The 17,537-nt window shown below is 47.7% G+C and overlaps 1 protein-coding gene across 2 annotated transcripts in view; it reads right to left on the bottom strand.

Annotated features, from left to right (window-relative positions):
* SFXN5 (sideroflexin 5) overlaps window positions 1-17,537 on the bottom strand; it is a 439,382-nt gene that overhangs the window by 96,149 nt on the left and 325,696 nt on the right. The window contains exon 14 of one of the 2 annotated variants that reach the window (XM_063925240.1): window positions 1,044-1,150. The exons of the other annotated variant lie outside the window; for it this stretch is intronic. Within the exon in view, the coding sequence (XP_063781310.1) occupies window positions 1,044-1,150 (107 nt within the window). The remainder of the gene's footprint in view (window positions 1-1,043; window positions 1,151-17,537) is intronic. 2 annotated transcript variants of the gene reach the window in all.

Here is a 17,537-nt window from a genome sequence, read left to right as displayed (position 1 = left end):
TGTTTCATAATAGGGGCCAAACACTTTATTACAACACGGTGGTGCACCTAATACACATTGCACCAGATAGAACCTCCTACACACTGCGACAGATAGAGCACGTTATACACATTGCACCAGGTAGAGAGCACTGAGGCACACTGCACCAGGTAGAGAGCACTGAGGCACACTGCACCAGGTAGAGAGCACTGAGGCACACTGCACCAGGTAGAGAGCACTGAGGCACACTGCACCAGGTAGAGAGCACTGAGGCACACTGCACCAGGTAGAGAGCACTGAGACACACTGCACCAGGTAGAGAGCACTGAGACACACTGCACCAGGTAGAGAGCACTGAGGCACACTGCACCAGGTAGAGAGCACTGAGACACACTGCACCAGGTAGAGAGCACTGAGGCACACTGCACCAGGTAGAGAGCACTGAGGCACACTGCACCAGGTAGAGAGCACTGAGACACACTGCACCAGGTAGAGAGCACTGAGGCACACTGCACCAGGTAGAGAGCACTGAGGCACACTGCACCAGGTAGAGAGCACTGAGGCACACTGCACCAGGTAGAGAGCACTGAGACACACTGCACCAGGTAGAGAGCACTGAGACACACTGCACCAGGTAGAGAGCACTGAGGCACACTGCACCAGGTAGAGAGCACTGAGACACACTGCACCAGGTAGAGAGCACTGAGGCACACTGCACCAGGTAGAGAGCACTGAGGCACACTGCACCAGGTAGAGAGCACTGAGACACACTGCACCAGGTAGAGAGCACTGAGGCACACTGCACCAGGTAGAGAGCACTGAGGCACACTGCACCAGGTAGAGAGCACTGAGACACACTGCACCAGGTAGAGAGCACTGAGGCACACTGCACCAGGTAGAGAGCACTGAGGCACACTGCACCAGGTAGAGAGCACTGAGGCACACTGCACCAGGTAGAGAGCACTGAGGCACACTGCACCAGGTAGAGAGCACTGAGATTGAAGTTTACAGCTGCAAAATACTTACAAGGTTAATTTAGCCCAGGGGGACTCTCATGTGCTTACCGGGTCCGGCGGCGCACGGCTGGGTCTGGCGGCGTGGCGGGGTACGGCAGGCAGAAAACGGCGGGTTGGTAGGGCGCACAAAAACGGGCAGGGTGGGATTCATCTGTCTAAAAAAAGGTGCAGACACCTAGCGTGAACACTAGATATATATATAAAAAAAACACAAACGCCTCATTCACTTAAACACACACACACACACGTCTCTTTCACTTACACACACAAGTCTCTCTTACATACACATGCCTCCCACTTACACACACATACATGCCTCTCACTTACATACACATGTCTCTCACTTACACACACACACACATCACTCACACACATGCCTTTTACTTGAATGCACAACTTTCATTAAAAACACACACACACCTCACTTAAAAACAAGCACACACAAAACACAGTGCTTCCCCCCAAATACACCTCTCCCCTACCCCCCACACAGTGTCTACCTTTGGCTTTCATCATCAGGCTGACGGAGCAGAGAGCTTCCCTCGGCTGGCTAGAAGAGGAGCTGTGCTCTGGAGCTCCCCCTAGCTGCAGCCAGTGCCATCTCTCCCTACAGGAGGCAGCTTCCGTGTCAGTGACTGCTCCTCCGTCCACAATAGCAGCGCAGTTCTCAGGCTGCGGGAGACAGTGGAGGAGATGCGCCCCCTTGTGGTCAGGAGCCCGGCGGCAGCCGACTCCACTGCCTCCCACAGTTCCGCCCCTGCTCCTAGTGCCCTCATAGCTGTCAGCGCTGTGAGAGAATAATTTTTCACTTATCTCTGTGTGGTCGGGCAGCTGTATCCTGGACATACCCCAATACTGCCGGGACCCTTCAACTACACTGAAACATTCCATGCAGGCATGTGATTACAAGGGAGGAAGTATAGATGCATCTTCTGAGATTTACAGTGCCCGCACTCCTCTGCACCCACTATACCCCGATATACGTCAGACTACCCCAGTAGGACGACTAAGAAACAGACAGCATTACTAGAAGGTAGAGGATATTACAACCAAGAGATAAAATACGGGAATATTAAAGCCAGGAGAAGTATAAGACAGAAGATATTAGAACTGGGGCATGTATAGAGGATATTCAGGAGATACAGAGGATATTAGAAGCAAGAGCTATACAAGATAGGATGCGGTCATGTGACTGTCGCTCGGGATCCCGGCAGTCACCATGCCAACGCCGGAATCCCGTAAGATCACAATGCCGCACTATGGAATATTGACACACAGTATCTATTCGCACTCGTGGGTGTCCACGACACCCATGGAGTGGGAATAGAACCTGTGGCGAGCGCAGCGAGGCCGCAAGGGGCTCTGTTGCGCTCGCGGGATCAGTACTAAATGCCGCTGGTCGGAATCCCGGCGGTCGAAATACCGACGCCGGAATCCCGACCACACAATGCCGACAGGGGTGGCAAGCGGAACGCAGCCCCTTGCGGGCTCGCTTCGCTCGCCACGCTGCGGGCACGGTGCCTCGCTACGCTCGGCACACTATTATATTCTCCCTCTATGGGTGTCGTGGACACCCACGGAGGGAGAATATGTCGGGATTGTGGCGGTCGGGATTCCGGCGTCGGTATTTCGACCGCCGGGATTCCGTCCGGCGGCATCTTGACCGGATCCCGCGCTCGCCCCTCCACCGGCATTCTGCTTCTGGCATCCTGCGGAAGGTATGCTGACTGCTGGGATCCTGGGCGCCGGCAAAGCATTACCAGCCCATACAAAATAGAGGACATTAGGAGCAGGAGCTATACAAGATAGAAGATATTAGGAGCAGAAGCTATACAAGATAGAAGATATTAGGAGCAGGAGTTATACAAGATAGAGGACATTAGGAGCAGGAGTTATACAAGATAGAGGACATTAGAGCAGGAGTTATACAAGATAGAGGACATTAGGAGCAGGAGTTATACAAGATAGAGGATATTAGGAGCAGGAGCTATACAAGATAGAGGACATTAGAGCAGGAGCTATACAAGATAGAGGACATTAGGAGCAGGAGTTATACAAGATAGAGGACATTAGGAGCAGGAGCTATACAAGATAGAAGATATTAGGAGCAGAAGCTATACAAGATAGAAGACATTAGAGCAGGAGTTATACAAGATAGAGGATATTAGGAGCAGGAGTTATACAAGATAGAGGATATTAGGAGCAGGAGTTATACAAGATAGAGGATATTAGGAGCAGGAGTTATACAAGATAGAGGATATTAGGAGCAGGAGTTATACAAGATAGAGGACATTAGGAGCAGGAGTTATACAAGATAGAGGATATTAGGAGCAGGAGTTATACAAGATAGAGGATATTAGGAGCAGGAGTTATACAAGATAGAGGATATTAGGAGCAGGAGTTATACAAGATAGAGGACATTAGGAGCAGGAGTTATACAAGATAGAGGACATTAGGAGCAGGAGTTATACAAGATAGAGGACATTAGGAGCAGGAGTTATACAAGATAGAGGATATTAGGAGCAGGAGCTATACAAGATAGAAGACATTAGAGCAGGAGTTATACAAGATAGAGGACATTAGGAGCAGGAGCTATACAAGATAGAAGACATTAGAGCAGGAGTTATACAAGATAGAGGATATTAGGAGCAGGAGCTATACAAGATAGAGGACATTAGGAGCAGGAGTTATACAAGATAGAGGATATTAGGAGCAGGAGCTATACAAGATAGAAGACATTAGAGCAGGAGTTATACAAGATAGAGGACATTAGGAGCAGGAGCTATACAAGATAGAAGACATTAGAGCAGGAGTTATACAAGATAGAGGATATTAGGAGCAGGAGCTATACAAGATAGAGGATATTAGGAGCAGGAGCTATACAAGATAGAGGACATTAGGAGCAGGAGCTATACAAGATAGAGGACAGTAGGAGCAGGAGCTATACAAGATAGAGGATATTAGGGGCAGGAGCTATACAAGATAGAGGATATTAGGGGCAGGAGCTATACAAGATAGAGGATATTAGGAGCAGGAGCTATACAAGATAGAGGATATTAGGGGCAGGAGTTATACAAGATAGAGGACAGTAGGAGCAGGAGTTATACAAGATAGAGGACATTAGGAGCAGGAGTTATACAAGATAGAGGACATTAGGAGCAGGAGTTATACAAGATAGAGGACATTAGGAGCAGGAGCTATACAAGACAGATGATATCAAAAGCGGAGCTATAAAAGACGAAGGAGAACCATAATTGAAAAGAAGATATATTAGAGCATATTAGAAGAACCATGAAATATAGAAGACAGGGGGCGATAGAGCTGGGAGCTATACAAAACAGAGAATACTAGAACTGAGAGCTTTAGAAGACATATGAGATGGTAAATGTGTAACATGGAGGATATTAAACAATGAGCTATAGAAGATGGACGGTATTAAAAGTCTGAGCTATAGAAGGTAGAATATATTACAGAATAGGATTCATATAAGACAGAGAATATTATAACAGGGAAATATATTATAGGACCTGGCGATATAGAAGGCAGACAACATTAAACCAGGAGATATACAAGGCAGAATGTGATGCGGTTAGCATCCCGGCAGTGAGGATGCCGGCGGTCATGTAACCCATGCTGGAATCCCGACACCACTCAGAATCCCTGCGCTGAAACAATGAACGCCGACATCCCAACGGTAAGTTATCAGGACCACTGTTAGGACCGGGGTGGGAGTTAGGCACTGGGGGGGAGGGGAGGGGGGGTGTTTAGCCATAGCTGCCACCCCCTAAGTCTTAGCCCTAGCCGCCACCCCCGGTGTCTTAGCCCTAGCAGCTACCTCAGATGTCTTAGCCCTAGCCGCCACCCCCGGTGTATTAGTCCTAGCTGCTACCTCCGTTGTCTTAGCCCTAGCCGCCACAGCTGGTGTCTTAGCCCTAGCCGCAGCCCCTGGTGTCTTAGCTATAGCCTCTACCTCCGTTGTCTTTGCCCTAGCCGCTACCTCCGTTGTCTAAGCCCTAGCCGCCACCCCCGATGTATTAGTCCTAGCTGCTACCTCCGTTGTCTTAGCCCTAGCCGCCACAGCTGGTGTCTTAGCCCTAGCCGCCGCCCCTGGTGTCTTAGCCATAGCCGCTACCTCCGTTGTCTTAGCCCTAGTCACTACCTCCGTTGTCTTAGCCCTAGCCGCCACCCCCGGTGTCTTAGCCCTAGCAGCCACCCCTGGTGTCTTAGCCTTAGCCAGCGCCCCCCGGTGTCAGCCCTAGCCGCCGCCCCTGGTGTCTTAGCCCTAGCCGCCGCCCCCGGTGTCTTAGCCCTAGCCGCCGCCCCTGGTGTCTTAGCCCTAGCCACCGCCCCTAAAAGAGAGAGCACTGCAGACTAGAGCGGGATAGAACAGTGAGAGAACTGGTGCAGATATAGTATAACACAGATGGATTTAGGAATGTGAGCTGTAGGAAGACATAATGCACATGGGGCAAATAGACGGTGGCAATACTGTTTATGGATCTGCATAAGAGCCGGGGTCACAGGCTAATGAAAGCAGAAGATATGTAAATGATAAGGGGTATTAGAAGCAGGAGATAATGTAATAACAGAGGGAATAACACTTGTTTTGTTCTTGGATCTTGGCTAATTTTTAGTCAGTGCAGCAGTCTCATTAATTCTTAAATGTTGTTATTAATCATTTCGCTAATCATAAAATCAGTGGTGGCCATATGACCTCAGACAGTGGTAATAGAGCCAACACAGACTGCATGTAATGAGGAGAAAGTACATTTGTGCGACATATATAGAAAAAAATAAACCACTAATTGCATCTGGGCACTTGGCACTCCCCACAAATTTGAGGGAGCGCAGGGCTCCTGGCCACATAAATCTTGGCGAGCGCAGCAAGACAAACTGAAATCACATGATGTTGTTGGATAGCTGACACCAACGTTAAAGGGAAAAGACAGTTCTGAGAGAACAATATGCGAGGCGGTGGTGAAATAAGGAGGTATGGCTGGCTCGCAGGCTGGGCACAAGGGTCAGGCGACCGGTAGTGTCCAGAGAAAAGAATATAGGGTATAGCCACCGTATGTTATTGCACATGGACCCTTCCGTGTAAAGATGGAAGGGCGGAGCTAACGGGTAGCTGGAGAGTGGTGGGACAGAGTCCTAACAACCAAGGCACAATTGTCTGGAGCTGCACAAGAGTGCAAACCAAAACGGTACATGTGGGCCAAAGATACCCATCTCAAACAATGATCAGGCCATTCCTGTCCTATATATGCAAAATCTCAGAACAGTCTGGATATGTCGGCCAGCTCCCTGGGTGGTTTCACAGCAGAACATCTATGAAACATGATAGAAAGGGCAACTGCTCTCAAAAATTATTTTACCTAAATAAATAAAATATGCTGGATACGGCAAACGTAGCGCAATATCTCTTGGTACTGGAAATGCATCTGGTGCCTGAAACCTATTGCTGCAACTAGACAGGGTGTGAATGACCGAACCTTCCCAACCTGAAAACAAACTGACAGGTTCCATGGTTCCAGACGTGGTACGGAGGGTCGTCTACTCACAGCATATCTGTCAAACGGCAACAACAGTGTATTTGAGCGTTTTCAGCAGTTTTCATCACACACAGTGGTCAGCATTGCTGCGTCCCAGCAATAGGGTCATGGGTTCCAGTCCAACCAGCTCCCCACACTACAGCCAGAACAACTAAGTTTTCTATTTTCCTAAAAACTACTTGTTATTGGCTTGAATGCGGATGGTTTTGATGTTGCATTAAAGGTGGATTAAGTTCTGAAGTCATTTATCTTGATTTCAGGTTTAACATCGCAATAATCTAGAATCTCAATAAGGGTGTGCGCAGTTTTTATATCCAATGTGTGTGGTGTCCGCCAGGTGCTGGTTATGTGTCTTCTAACAAACATAGCAGATGATGCATCAAGCAGTGAGATGAGAAGTCCATCTGTGGGGAAGTTGGCCTTAACAACCAATGAGCATTGAGGTAGCACATCAAGTACACTCTATAAAATGATAGGTCGTTCCTGATAGGTTGCGATGGACAACTTTTCCACTGTTCCACTTCTCTATGCTTGTCAGTGCCTGCCACGGGTAGCGATATATATGGACTTTTGTAACTGTATCTTAAATTTAGAATCTGCGTCACATTGCAGCTGCAGTAAACGTCGCTTATAGGGTGTCATTCCGAGTTGATCGCTAGCTGCCGTTGTTCGCAGCGCAGCGATCAGGTTAACAAATAGGATTTTGATAACCTACCGGTAAATCCTTTTCTCCTAGTCCGTAGAGGATGCTGGGGACGACATCAAGACCATGGGGTATAGACGGGATCCGCAGGAGACATGGGCAGTCTAAAGACTTTTAATTGGGTGTGAACTGGCTCCTCCCTCTTTGCCCCTCCTCCAGACCTCAGTTGTAGGAACTGTGCCCAGGGAGACTGACATTTCGAGGAAAGGAATTACTTAACTAGTGGTGAGATATCTACCAACTCACACCCTCAACCATGCCGCACACATGGCATTCAACATAACACACGCCAACAGGCATGAACTAATTGCAGCAACATGCTGAAACCAAGATAACACAACTTGTGTAACTGTAATAACTAAACTGCAGGTAAAGTACGCACTGGGACGGGCGCCCAGCATCCTCTACGGACTAGGAGAAAAGGATTTACCGGTAGGTTATCAAAATCCTATTTTCTCATATGTCCTAGAGGATGCTGGGGACGACATAAAGACCATGGGGTCTATACCAAAGCTCCAGTACGGGCGGGAGCGTGCGGATGACCCTGCAGCACCGATTGACCAAACTTTAGGTCCTCATCGGCCAAGGTGTCAAACTTGTAGAACTTAGCAAATGTGTTTGACCCTGACCAAGTAGCTGCTCGGCAAAGTTGTAATGCCGAGACCCCCCGGGCAGCCGCCCAGGATCAGCCCACCTTCCTAGTGAAGTGGGCCTTCACCGACGTCGGTAACGGCAATCCAGCCGTAGTATGAGCTTGCTGAATCGTATTTCTAATCCAACGTGCAATAGTCTGCTTGGAAGCAGGACAGCCAATCTTGTTGTGATCATACAGGACAAACAGAGCCTCTGTTTTCTGTATACGAGCCGTACTAGCAACATAGATTTTCAAAGCCCTAACCACATCTAGAGATTTTGAATCAGTGAATGTGTCAGTAACTACTGGCATTATAATAGGTTGGTTTATGTGGAAAGATGAAACCACCTTAGGAAAAACATTTTGAAGAGTCCTCAACTCTGCCCTATCTTCATGGAAGATCAAGTAAGGGCTCTTGTGAGACAAGGCCCCCAATTCAGACACCCGCCTTGTGGATGCCAATGCCAAAAGCATCACCACTTTCCAAGTGAGAAACTTCAACTCTATCTTTTGTAGAGGCTCAAACCAATCCGATTGAAGGAACTGCAATACCACGTTAAGGTCCCATGGTGCCACTGGAGGGACGAATGGAGGCTGGATGTGCAGAACCCCTTTCACAAAGGTCTGAACCTCTGGAAGAGAGGCCAATTGTTTTTGGAAGAACACTAACAAGGCCGAAATCTGGACCTTGATCGATCCCAATCGTAGGCCCGTCTCCACACCATCCTGCAAAAAATGGAGAAAACGTCCTAAGTGAAACTTTTCCATAGGAGCTTTCTTGGATTCACACCAAGACACATATTTCTCCAGATACGGTGGTAATGTTTTGACATTACTCCCTTTCTGGCCTGAATAAGGGTGGGGATGACCTCATTAGGAATACCCTTCTTGGCTAGGATACGGTGCTCAACAGCCATGCCGTCAAACGTAGCCGCGGTAAGTCTTGGTACACACACGGCCCCTGCTGCAGCAGGTCCTCCCGAGGAGGAAGAGGCAGAGGATGAGTAACTGCTGAAGATCTGGGTACCAAGCCCTTCTTGGCCAGTCTGGGGCAATGAAGATTGCTCGAACCCTTGTCTTTCTTATGATCCTGAGTACTTTTGGGATCAGCGGAAGTGGAGGGAAAACATACACTGACGGAAACACCCACTGGGTCACCAGTGCATCCACTGCTACTGCTTGAGGGTCTCTCGACCTGGAACCGTATATCTGAAGCTTCTTGTTGAGACGAGACGCCATCATGTCTATTTGAGGAACTCCCCAGAGACTTGTCACCTCTGCGAAGACTTCTTGGTGGAGGCCCCACTCTCCTGGATGGAGATCGTGTCTGCTGAGGAAGTCTGCATCCCAGTTGTCTACTCCCGGAATGTATATTGCCGACAGAGCTTGTAGATGTTTTCCTGCCCAGCGGAGGATTTTTGTCGCCTCTGCCATTGCCGCTCTGCTTTTCGTTTCGCCCTGCCTGTTTATGTATGCGACTGCTGTTACATTGTCCGCCTGGATCTGCACGGGACGGTCTTGAAGAAGATGTACCGCTTGTTGAAGGCCGTTGTAAATGGCTCTTAGCTCCAGCACGTTTATCTGAAGGCAGGCTTCCTGATGTGACCAACGTCCCTGGAAGTTTTCTCCCTGAGAGACTGCTCCCCAGCCTCGGAGACTTGCATCCGTGGTTACTAGGACCCAGTCCTGAATGCTGAACCTGCGTCCCTCTAGCAGGTGAGAGCTGTGCAACCACCACAGGAGCGAAATCCTGGGTTTTGACGACAGGATTATCTTTCTGTGCATGTGTAGGTGTGACCCCGACCACTTGTCCAACAGGTCCCACTGGAATACTCTGGCATGGAACTTGCCAAACTGTATGGCCTTGTAGGCTGCCACCATCTTCCTCAACAACCGAATGCACTGATGGATCGACACACTTAATGGTTTTAATATCTGTTTTACCATTTTCTGGAATTACAGAGCCTTTTCCAGCAGAAGAAATACTCTCTGAACTTCTGTGTCCAGAATCATCCCGAGGAAAGACAACCTTGTCGTTGGTTCCAACTGTGACTTTGGGTAATTTATGATCCACCCGTGTTGTTGGAGTATTGACAGGAAGAGGGATATGTTTTGTAATAACTGCTCCCTGGATCTCGCCTTTATCAGGAGGTCGTCCAGATAAGGGATTATATTGACTCCTTTCTGACGAAGGAGGACCATCATCTCCGCCATCACCTTGGTGAATACCCTCGGCGCCGTGGAGAGACTGAAAGGTAACGTCTGGAATTGGTGAATCGCGAATCTCAGATAAGCCTGGTGAGGAGGATAAATGGGAACATGCAGGTAAGCATCCTTTATGTCCACCGACACCAAGTAGTCCCTCTCCTCCAGACTGGCAATCACCGCCCGAAGTGATTCCATCTTGAACTTGAACCTTTTCAGGAAGAAATTCTGATTTTTTTATATACTGGATCCGTCTGACCGAGCCGTCCGGCTTCGGAACAACAAAAAGGCTTGAATAAAAACCCCGCCCTTGTTGTGACAACGGTACCAGGACTATGACCTGGTCTTGTCATAATTTTTGGGATTGCCGCTGTTTCTGCTTCTCTCTCTGGCGGAGAAGCTGGCAAGGTCGATTTGAAAAATCGGCATGGGGGAACGTCTTGAAACTCTAGTTTGTATCCATGGGATACTATTTGCAACACCCAGGGGTCCAGGCCAGACAGAATCCAATCCTGGCTGAAGAGTTTGAGACGTGCCCCCACCCGAGCGGCCTCCCGCAAGGGAGTTCCAGCATCATGCTGTGGATTTGGCAGAATTAGGGGTAGACTTTTGCTCTTGGGAACCTGGAGCCGGTGTGGGCTTTTTTCCCCTTCCCCTTCCCGCAAAGAAGGGGGAACCTCTCGTCTTTTTGTATTTATTGGGCCAAAAGGACTGCATTTGCGGGTAATAGGTCTTTTTGCCGGTGCAGGCGCAGAGGGCAAAAATGTTGACTTACCTGCGGTAGCCGCCGAGACTAACGCATCCAGGCCATCGCCAAATAAGGCCTCACCTTCATATGGGAGAGCCTCTATGTTTCTTTTGGAATCTGCATCCGCGTTCCACTGGCGAATCCATAACGCCCGCCTAGCCGATACTGCCATGGTAGCAGCTTGTGAACTCAAGAGTCCAATATCCTTCATTGCTTCCAGCATGTAGGCGGCAGCGTCCTTGATATTCCCTAACTTAAGGAGTATCTCATCTTTATCAATCGTGTCAATTTCTGATGACACGCTTTCTGACCATTTTTCAATAGCACGACTCACCCATGCGCAGGCAATAGTGGGCCTGAGCAGTGTACCATTGGTAACATAAATGGATTTCAATGTCGTTTCCATTTTGCGGTCTGCCGGCTCTTTAAGAGAAGCCGTGCCAAGAGCAGGGAGAATTACCTTCTTTGTCAACCTGGAAAGTGCACTGTCTAACACAGGGGGTGACTCCCATTTTTTCCTGTCTTCAACCGGGAAAGGATAAGCTATGTGAATCCTTTTGGGAATACAACATTTTTTATCAGGATTCACCCACATCCCTTCAAACAGAGCATTTAGTTCGTGTGAAGGAGGGAACGTGACTTTGGATTTATTTTCCTTACATAAATAAGCTTTCTCCTGAGGTACCGGAGTGCTTTCTGTAACCTCCAACACGTCCCTTATAGCCACAATCATATATTGTATACTTTTTGCCAATTTATGATCTATCTCTCTGGATTCACTATTGTCGACACAAGAATCAGAATCCGTGTCGGTATCATTGTTTACAACATTTGCAAATGGTCTCTTATGTGACCCAGAGGGGCTGCCCGCATAAGGAATAACAGCATCCTGAAAAATCACATCTTCCACAGATTTTCTTCAGCATGCAGCCTTAGATTCAGACTTATCCAATCTACGGTTAATCAGATGCATACTGTCACGTAGCTCTTTCACCCATGCAGGCTCTTGGTGTGCCGGTAGCGCCACCACATTACAACTCTGTGTCCCTAAAATGGCTTCCTCTGGGGAGGAACTCCCTGCCTCAGACATGCCTCATACGTGTACACCACACTCAGACACACTGGGACAATTTTGGGGACAGACCCACAGTAAAATCTGTCAGAGGGACACAGGATAGGAGCAGCCAGTTCACAAACCCAGCGCCAGTATTGCCTGTGAACACAGTATGTCCAAAGCCCAAAAGCGCTTTTAAATAGTAATATACACTATCAAATGCACCACAATCGCTTTGTGCCCCCCCTTTATAGCACCCTGTACTTGTCAGAAGTGGAGGAGAGGACCAGCGTGTTCTCTGCAGCCTGAGGAGAGAGAGAAAATGGCGCTGAGTAGTGCGCTAGCTGCCTGAGGAAGAAGCTCCGCCCTTTTTACCTAAGAAACTTTTCATAATATTTATACTGGCGGGGGTAGGGCTCTGCCTGGGCATCTTATGCCCCCTTTTAGCCAGTTTGAGGTATTTTTCTTGCTGCCCAGGGCGCCCCCCCCCGCGCCCTGCACCCTGTAGTACCTGTGTGTGTGGGCAGCAAGGGCGCGCTGTGCTCCCGCCAGCCTCGCTGCACCTCAGCCGTCACTTGCTTGATTGAAGATCATTCTTCTCATACTCACCTGTCTTCTGACTTCTGGCTCTGTGAGGGGGGTGACGGCGTGCTAGCGTTCAGTTCCCTTCAGGAGCTAATGGTGTTCTGTCAGCCAGAAGCAGAGCCATGAAACTCTGAGGAAGTTGGTTCTGCTTCTGCCCCCTCAGTCCCAGGAAGAAGGGAGTCTGATGCCAGCAGATCTCCCAGAAAAAAAAAAACTAACATAAGTCTTTTCAGAGAAACTCAGTAGAGCTCCTCAGAGTGCATCCAGTTGACCTTGGCACATTTCTAAAACTGAGGTCTGGAGGAGGGGCATAGAGGGAGGAGCCAGTTCACACCCAATGAAAAGTCTTTAGAGTGCCCATGTCTCCTGTGGATCCTGTCTATACCCCATGGTCTTGATGTCGTCCTCAGCATCCTCTAGGACGTATGAGAAATTGGCATTTCTGCGCATGCACCGCAATGCACACAGGTACAAAGGCTTTTGTGGTTGTGCACAGGTTCTAGCGAAGTTTTCAGTCGCACTGACGGCCGCAAGAAGATTGACAGGAAGAGGGCGTTTCTGGGTGTCCACTGACCATTTTAAGGGAATGTTTGTAAAAACGCAGGCGTGTCTGAATAAACGCAGGCGTGGCTGGGCGTTCGCTGGGCGGGTGTATGACGCCAAATCCGGACACGAATAGGCTGAAGTGATCGCAAGCGCTGAGTAGGTTCAGAGCTACTCAGAAACTGCACACACTGTTTTTGCAGAGCTCGGCTGCACATGCGTTCGCACTTCTGCTACGCTAAGATACACTCCCCAGTGGGCGGCGACATAGCATTTGCACGGCTGCTAAAACTAGCTAGCGAGCGATCAACTCGGAATGACCCCCCTAGTGTACTCAGTGCTTAGAGTATGTTTGTCGCAACTGAATAGGTATAAAGCCGCAGTTTAAGAACAACGCTGCGCAGAGGGAAGCTCGGCGTGGAGAGATCAGTCTCACACCCAGTGCTGCAATTGTGGTGTAAATAGGACACTCGCTCGGTGCAAAACTGTATGGCGGGACACAAGGCGCAGCTTAGTCACATGATCTGTGGCGCGCCAAACGGGGCTATTCAACGCAAAATAGAGGATAGGTTAGTGAGGATATATTTGTATATGAGAAATCTGTAAAGAAATATAGTCAGAAGCTGGAAGTATTTCATTATCAGGGCTTCTGCAGGACGGCGCACCTACTGTAGCATAATGATATCAATTAGGAAAACTACTGTTTGAGTGGAATTATACGTAAAACATTGTAGTTGCTGACTTGTTCTATGTATATTATTATCTTTTATTTATAAAGCACCCCAAGGGCTTTGTAGTGCACCACACAGGGGATATAACCTAAAACACAATTACACGGCACGTTACACAGTTACAGACAAGTTGACACATTTGCAAGTATACATAATTGCATAATTACAACCCACAAGTTACATAATTAGGGAGAGCAGACAATAGGAGAGAGGTGACTGCTCGGGAGAGATTACATTCTAGAGGGGATGTGGGCGGACATAACGAGGAATACTAATGAAAAGTAATTACATATGGAAGAGCAATATCATTTATAGACATTCGCCAAAAGGAGCTCAAACAGAACCCTTACTGGGAGCTAGTGAAACGATGTGTATATAAATAATGGTTCTCAGTGCCTGTGTCACCGCGGAGAGGGCTACAAGCTCCGTACACATACCTGAAGAAGAGCCAGCACTAAACGGCGCTTGTGTACAGAAAACAAATCTATTTATTTATTACAGATATGAGAGTACAGTGCAAACATTTTTTGGCAAGTCTGGGAAAATTTCTGCAAACTAAGAATACTTTAACAAATAGAAGTGTTAATAGTTTATTTTTTATCAATTAACAAAATGCAAAGTGAATAAGAACAGAAGAGAAATCTAAATCAAATCAGTAGTTGGTGTGACCACCCTTGGCCTTCAAAACAGCATCAATTCTTCTAGGTACACTTGCACACAGTTTTTGAAGGAACTTGGTAGGCAGGTTGTTCCAAACATCTTGAAGAACTGACCACAGATCTTCTGTGGATATAGGCTTGCTCAAATCCTTCTGTCTCTTCGTGTAATCCCAGACAGACTTGAAGATGTTGAGATCAGAGCTCTATGGGGACCATATCATCACTTCCAGGACTCCTTGTTCTTCTTTACGCTGAAGATACATGTAGTTCTCTAATGACATTGATTGTATGTTTGGGGTTGTTGTCTTGCTGCAGAATAATTTTGGAGCCAAAATGACCCCTTCCTGCATGATGGATAAGTACCAGCGTGTATTTCTCAGCACTGTGGACACCATTAATCGGGGATACGGTCAACAGGTCGACCACACTTAGGTCGACAGTCATTAGGTCGACCACTATTGGTCGACATGGAAAGAGGTCAACATGGACTTTTCACAATTTTTCTTTCATTTTTTAAAACTTTTTCATACTTTACGATCCACGTGGGCTACGATTGGGAATAGTAACCTGGCCCGAAGCATGGCGAGCGAATCGAGCCATGCGAGGGGACACGGTGCACTAACTGGGGCTCCCCGTCACTTTTACGAAGAAAACGACGCCAAAAAAGTAAAAAAACTCATGTCGACCTAATTACTGTGTTGACCTAGTCACTGTCGACCAATAGTGGTCAACCTAATGACTGTTGACCTAAGTGTGGTCGACCTAATGACCCATACCCATTAATCCTGACCAAATCCCCAACTCCATTTGCTGAAATATAGCCCCAAACTTGCAAGGAACCTCCACCATGCTTCCCTGTCGCCTGCAGACACTCATTATTGTACCGCTCTCCAGCCCTTCGGCGAATAAATTGCCTTCTCTTACAGCCAAATATTTTTAATATTGACTCATCAGTCCAGAGCTCCTGCTGATATTTTTCTGCACCCCTGTTCCTAGGATTCCCTGCATAGTTGAGTCACTTGGCCTTGTTTCCACGTCAAAGATATGGCGTTTTTGGCTGCAATTCTTCCACGAACACCACTTCAGACTTCTGAACAGTAGATGGGTATACATGGGTCCCACTGGTTTCTGCCAGTTCTGAGCTGATGGCACTGCTGGACATCTTCTGATATTGAAGGGAAGTAGGCATGATGTGTCTTTCGTCTGATGCACTAAGTTTCCTTGGCTATGTATACGATGCTCAATTTTGCCTGTTTCATTGTGAATCAATGCTGAGAAGTACAGGCAGGTACCTATCCATCATGCAATACCACCAGGGAGGCTCCAAATTTATTCTGCAACAGGACAACGACCCCAAATATACTGTCAGTATCATTAAGAACTATCTTCAGCGTAAAGAAGAACAAGGAGTCCTGGAAACATACAATTTGCCGGCAGATAAGAACCACTGGCACATCTAGTTTACTCCTTTTTTGACCTCAAACCTTATTTGATCCTTATTTCTTTGTAAGGCTATCCTTATGTCTACCCCATGTATGGTTAAATTGCTCTACTGTCTTAGCCTCTACCATCTCTGATGCGAGACTATTCCACTTGTCCACTGCCCTTTCTGTGAAGTAATTTTTCCTCAGATTTCCCCTGAACCTACCTCCCTCCAGTCTCAGTGCATGTCCTCGTGTTCCAGTACTTCTCTTCATTTGAAGAATGTTTCTCTTCTGGACTTTGTTAAAACCCTGATATATTTGAAAGTCTCTATCATGTCCCCCCTTTCCCTTCTCTGCTACAAACTATACATATTGAGATTTTTTAGTCTTTCTGGGTAAGTTTTGTGATGTACAGATGGAGCCATGCTAATCTGAGGCGGCTCCATCCCAGGCGTGCACTCCCGGCATGACTAGGTGACCCGTCCGCCTAGCCCCGCTGGGAGTGCACAGAGATGCTCTCCCATCACTAGAATGGGGCGCGTCTCCATCACGGGCATGCGCGCCCGCCTGGACAGAGGCGATCTCATTGTTAGGCGCGCCCCAGGCATAGACGGAGCCACGACTAGCGTGGCTCCATATGTAGGCCATGCACATTTTAGATGTCCTTCTTTGTACAGTCTCTAATGTATTAATATATTTCTGAAGATATGGCCTCCAGAACTGAACATAGTATTCTAGATGAGGCCATACCAATGACGTGTACAGGGGCATTATTACTTCTTTTTCTGCTGCCAATTCCTCTCAGTGATGATATGGCTCCCACAGAGCCCTGACCCCAACATCATCGAGTCTGTCTGGAATTACAAGAAGAGACAAGAGGATCTGAGCAAGCCTTCAGTACAGTACATCCACAGAAGATCTGTGGTTAGATCTCAAATATGTTTGGAACAACCTACCTGCCGAGTTCCTTCAAAAACTGTGTGCAAGTGTACCTAGAAACATTGATGATGTTTTGAAGGCAAAGGGTGGTCACACCAGGTATTGATTAGATTTAGACTTCTCTTCTGTTTATTCACTTTGCATTTTGGTAATTGAGAAAATAGGATTTTAATTACCTACCGGTAAATCCTTTTCTCATAGTCCGTAGAGGATGCTGGGGTCCATTTAGTACCATGGGGTATAGACAGGTGCTTTGGGAGCCACTGGCACTTTAAGAGTTTAATAGTGTGGGCGGTCCGAGTTTAATAGTGTGGGCGGGCCCCACCCCACCCCCTCCCTCTATACCCCACCTCTCCCTCTATGCCCCTCCTACCAGACTCAGTCTAGAAACTGTGCCCGAGGAGACAAACACACTTTGAGAGAAGGAAATACACAGATAGTGGTGAGATTCATACCAGCTCACACATAACAAAAAGGAAAGACAAGCTAACCAACTTGGAACAACTCAGACACGGCTGAAACAACAATACTTAACCAAGTAACAATGCAGGAATACGAAGCACTGGGTGGGCGCCCAGCATCCTCTACGGACTACGAGAAAAGGATTTACCGGTAGGTAATTAAAATCCTATTTACTCTTACGTCCTAGAGGATGATGGGGTCTATTTAGTACCATGGGGATGTACCAAAGCTCCCAGTATGGGAGGGAGAGTGCTGAGGTTCCTGCAGAACAGATTGAGCAAACTTTAGGTCCTCAGAGGCCAA

The sequence above is a fragment of the Pseudophryne corroboree genome, chromosome 1 (genome assembly GCF_028390025.1).
Source record: "Pseudophryne corroboree isolate aPseCor3 chromosome 1, aPseCor3.hap2, whole genome shotgun sequence".
Taxonomy (NCBI): Eukaryota; Metazoa; Chordata; class Amphibia; order Anura; family Myobatrachidae; genus Pseudophryne; species Pseudophryne corroboree.
The sequence above is the reverse complement of the archived record's forward strand: the minus strand, read 5'-3'. Positions and strand labels throughout refer to the sequence as shown.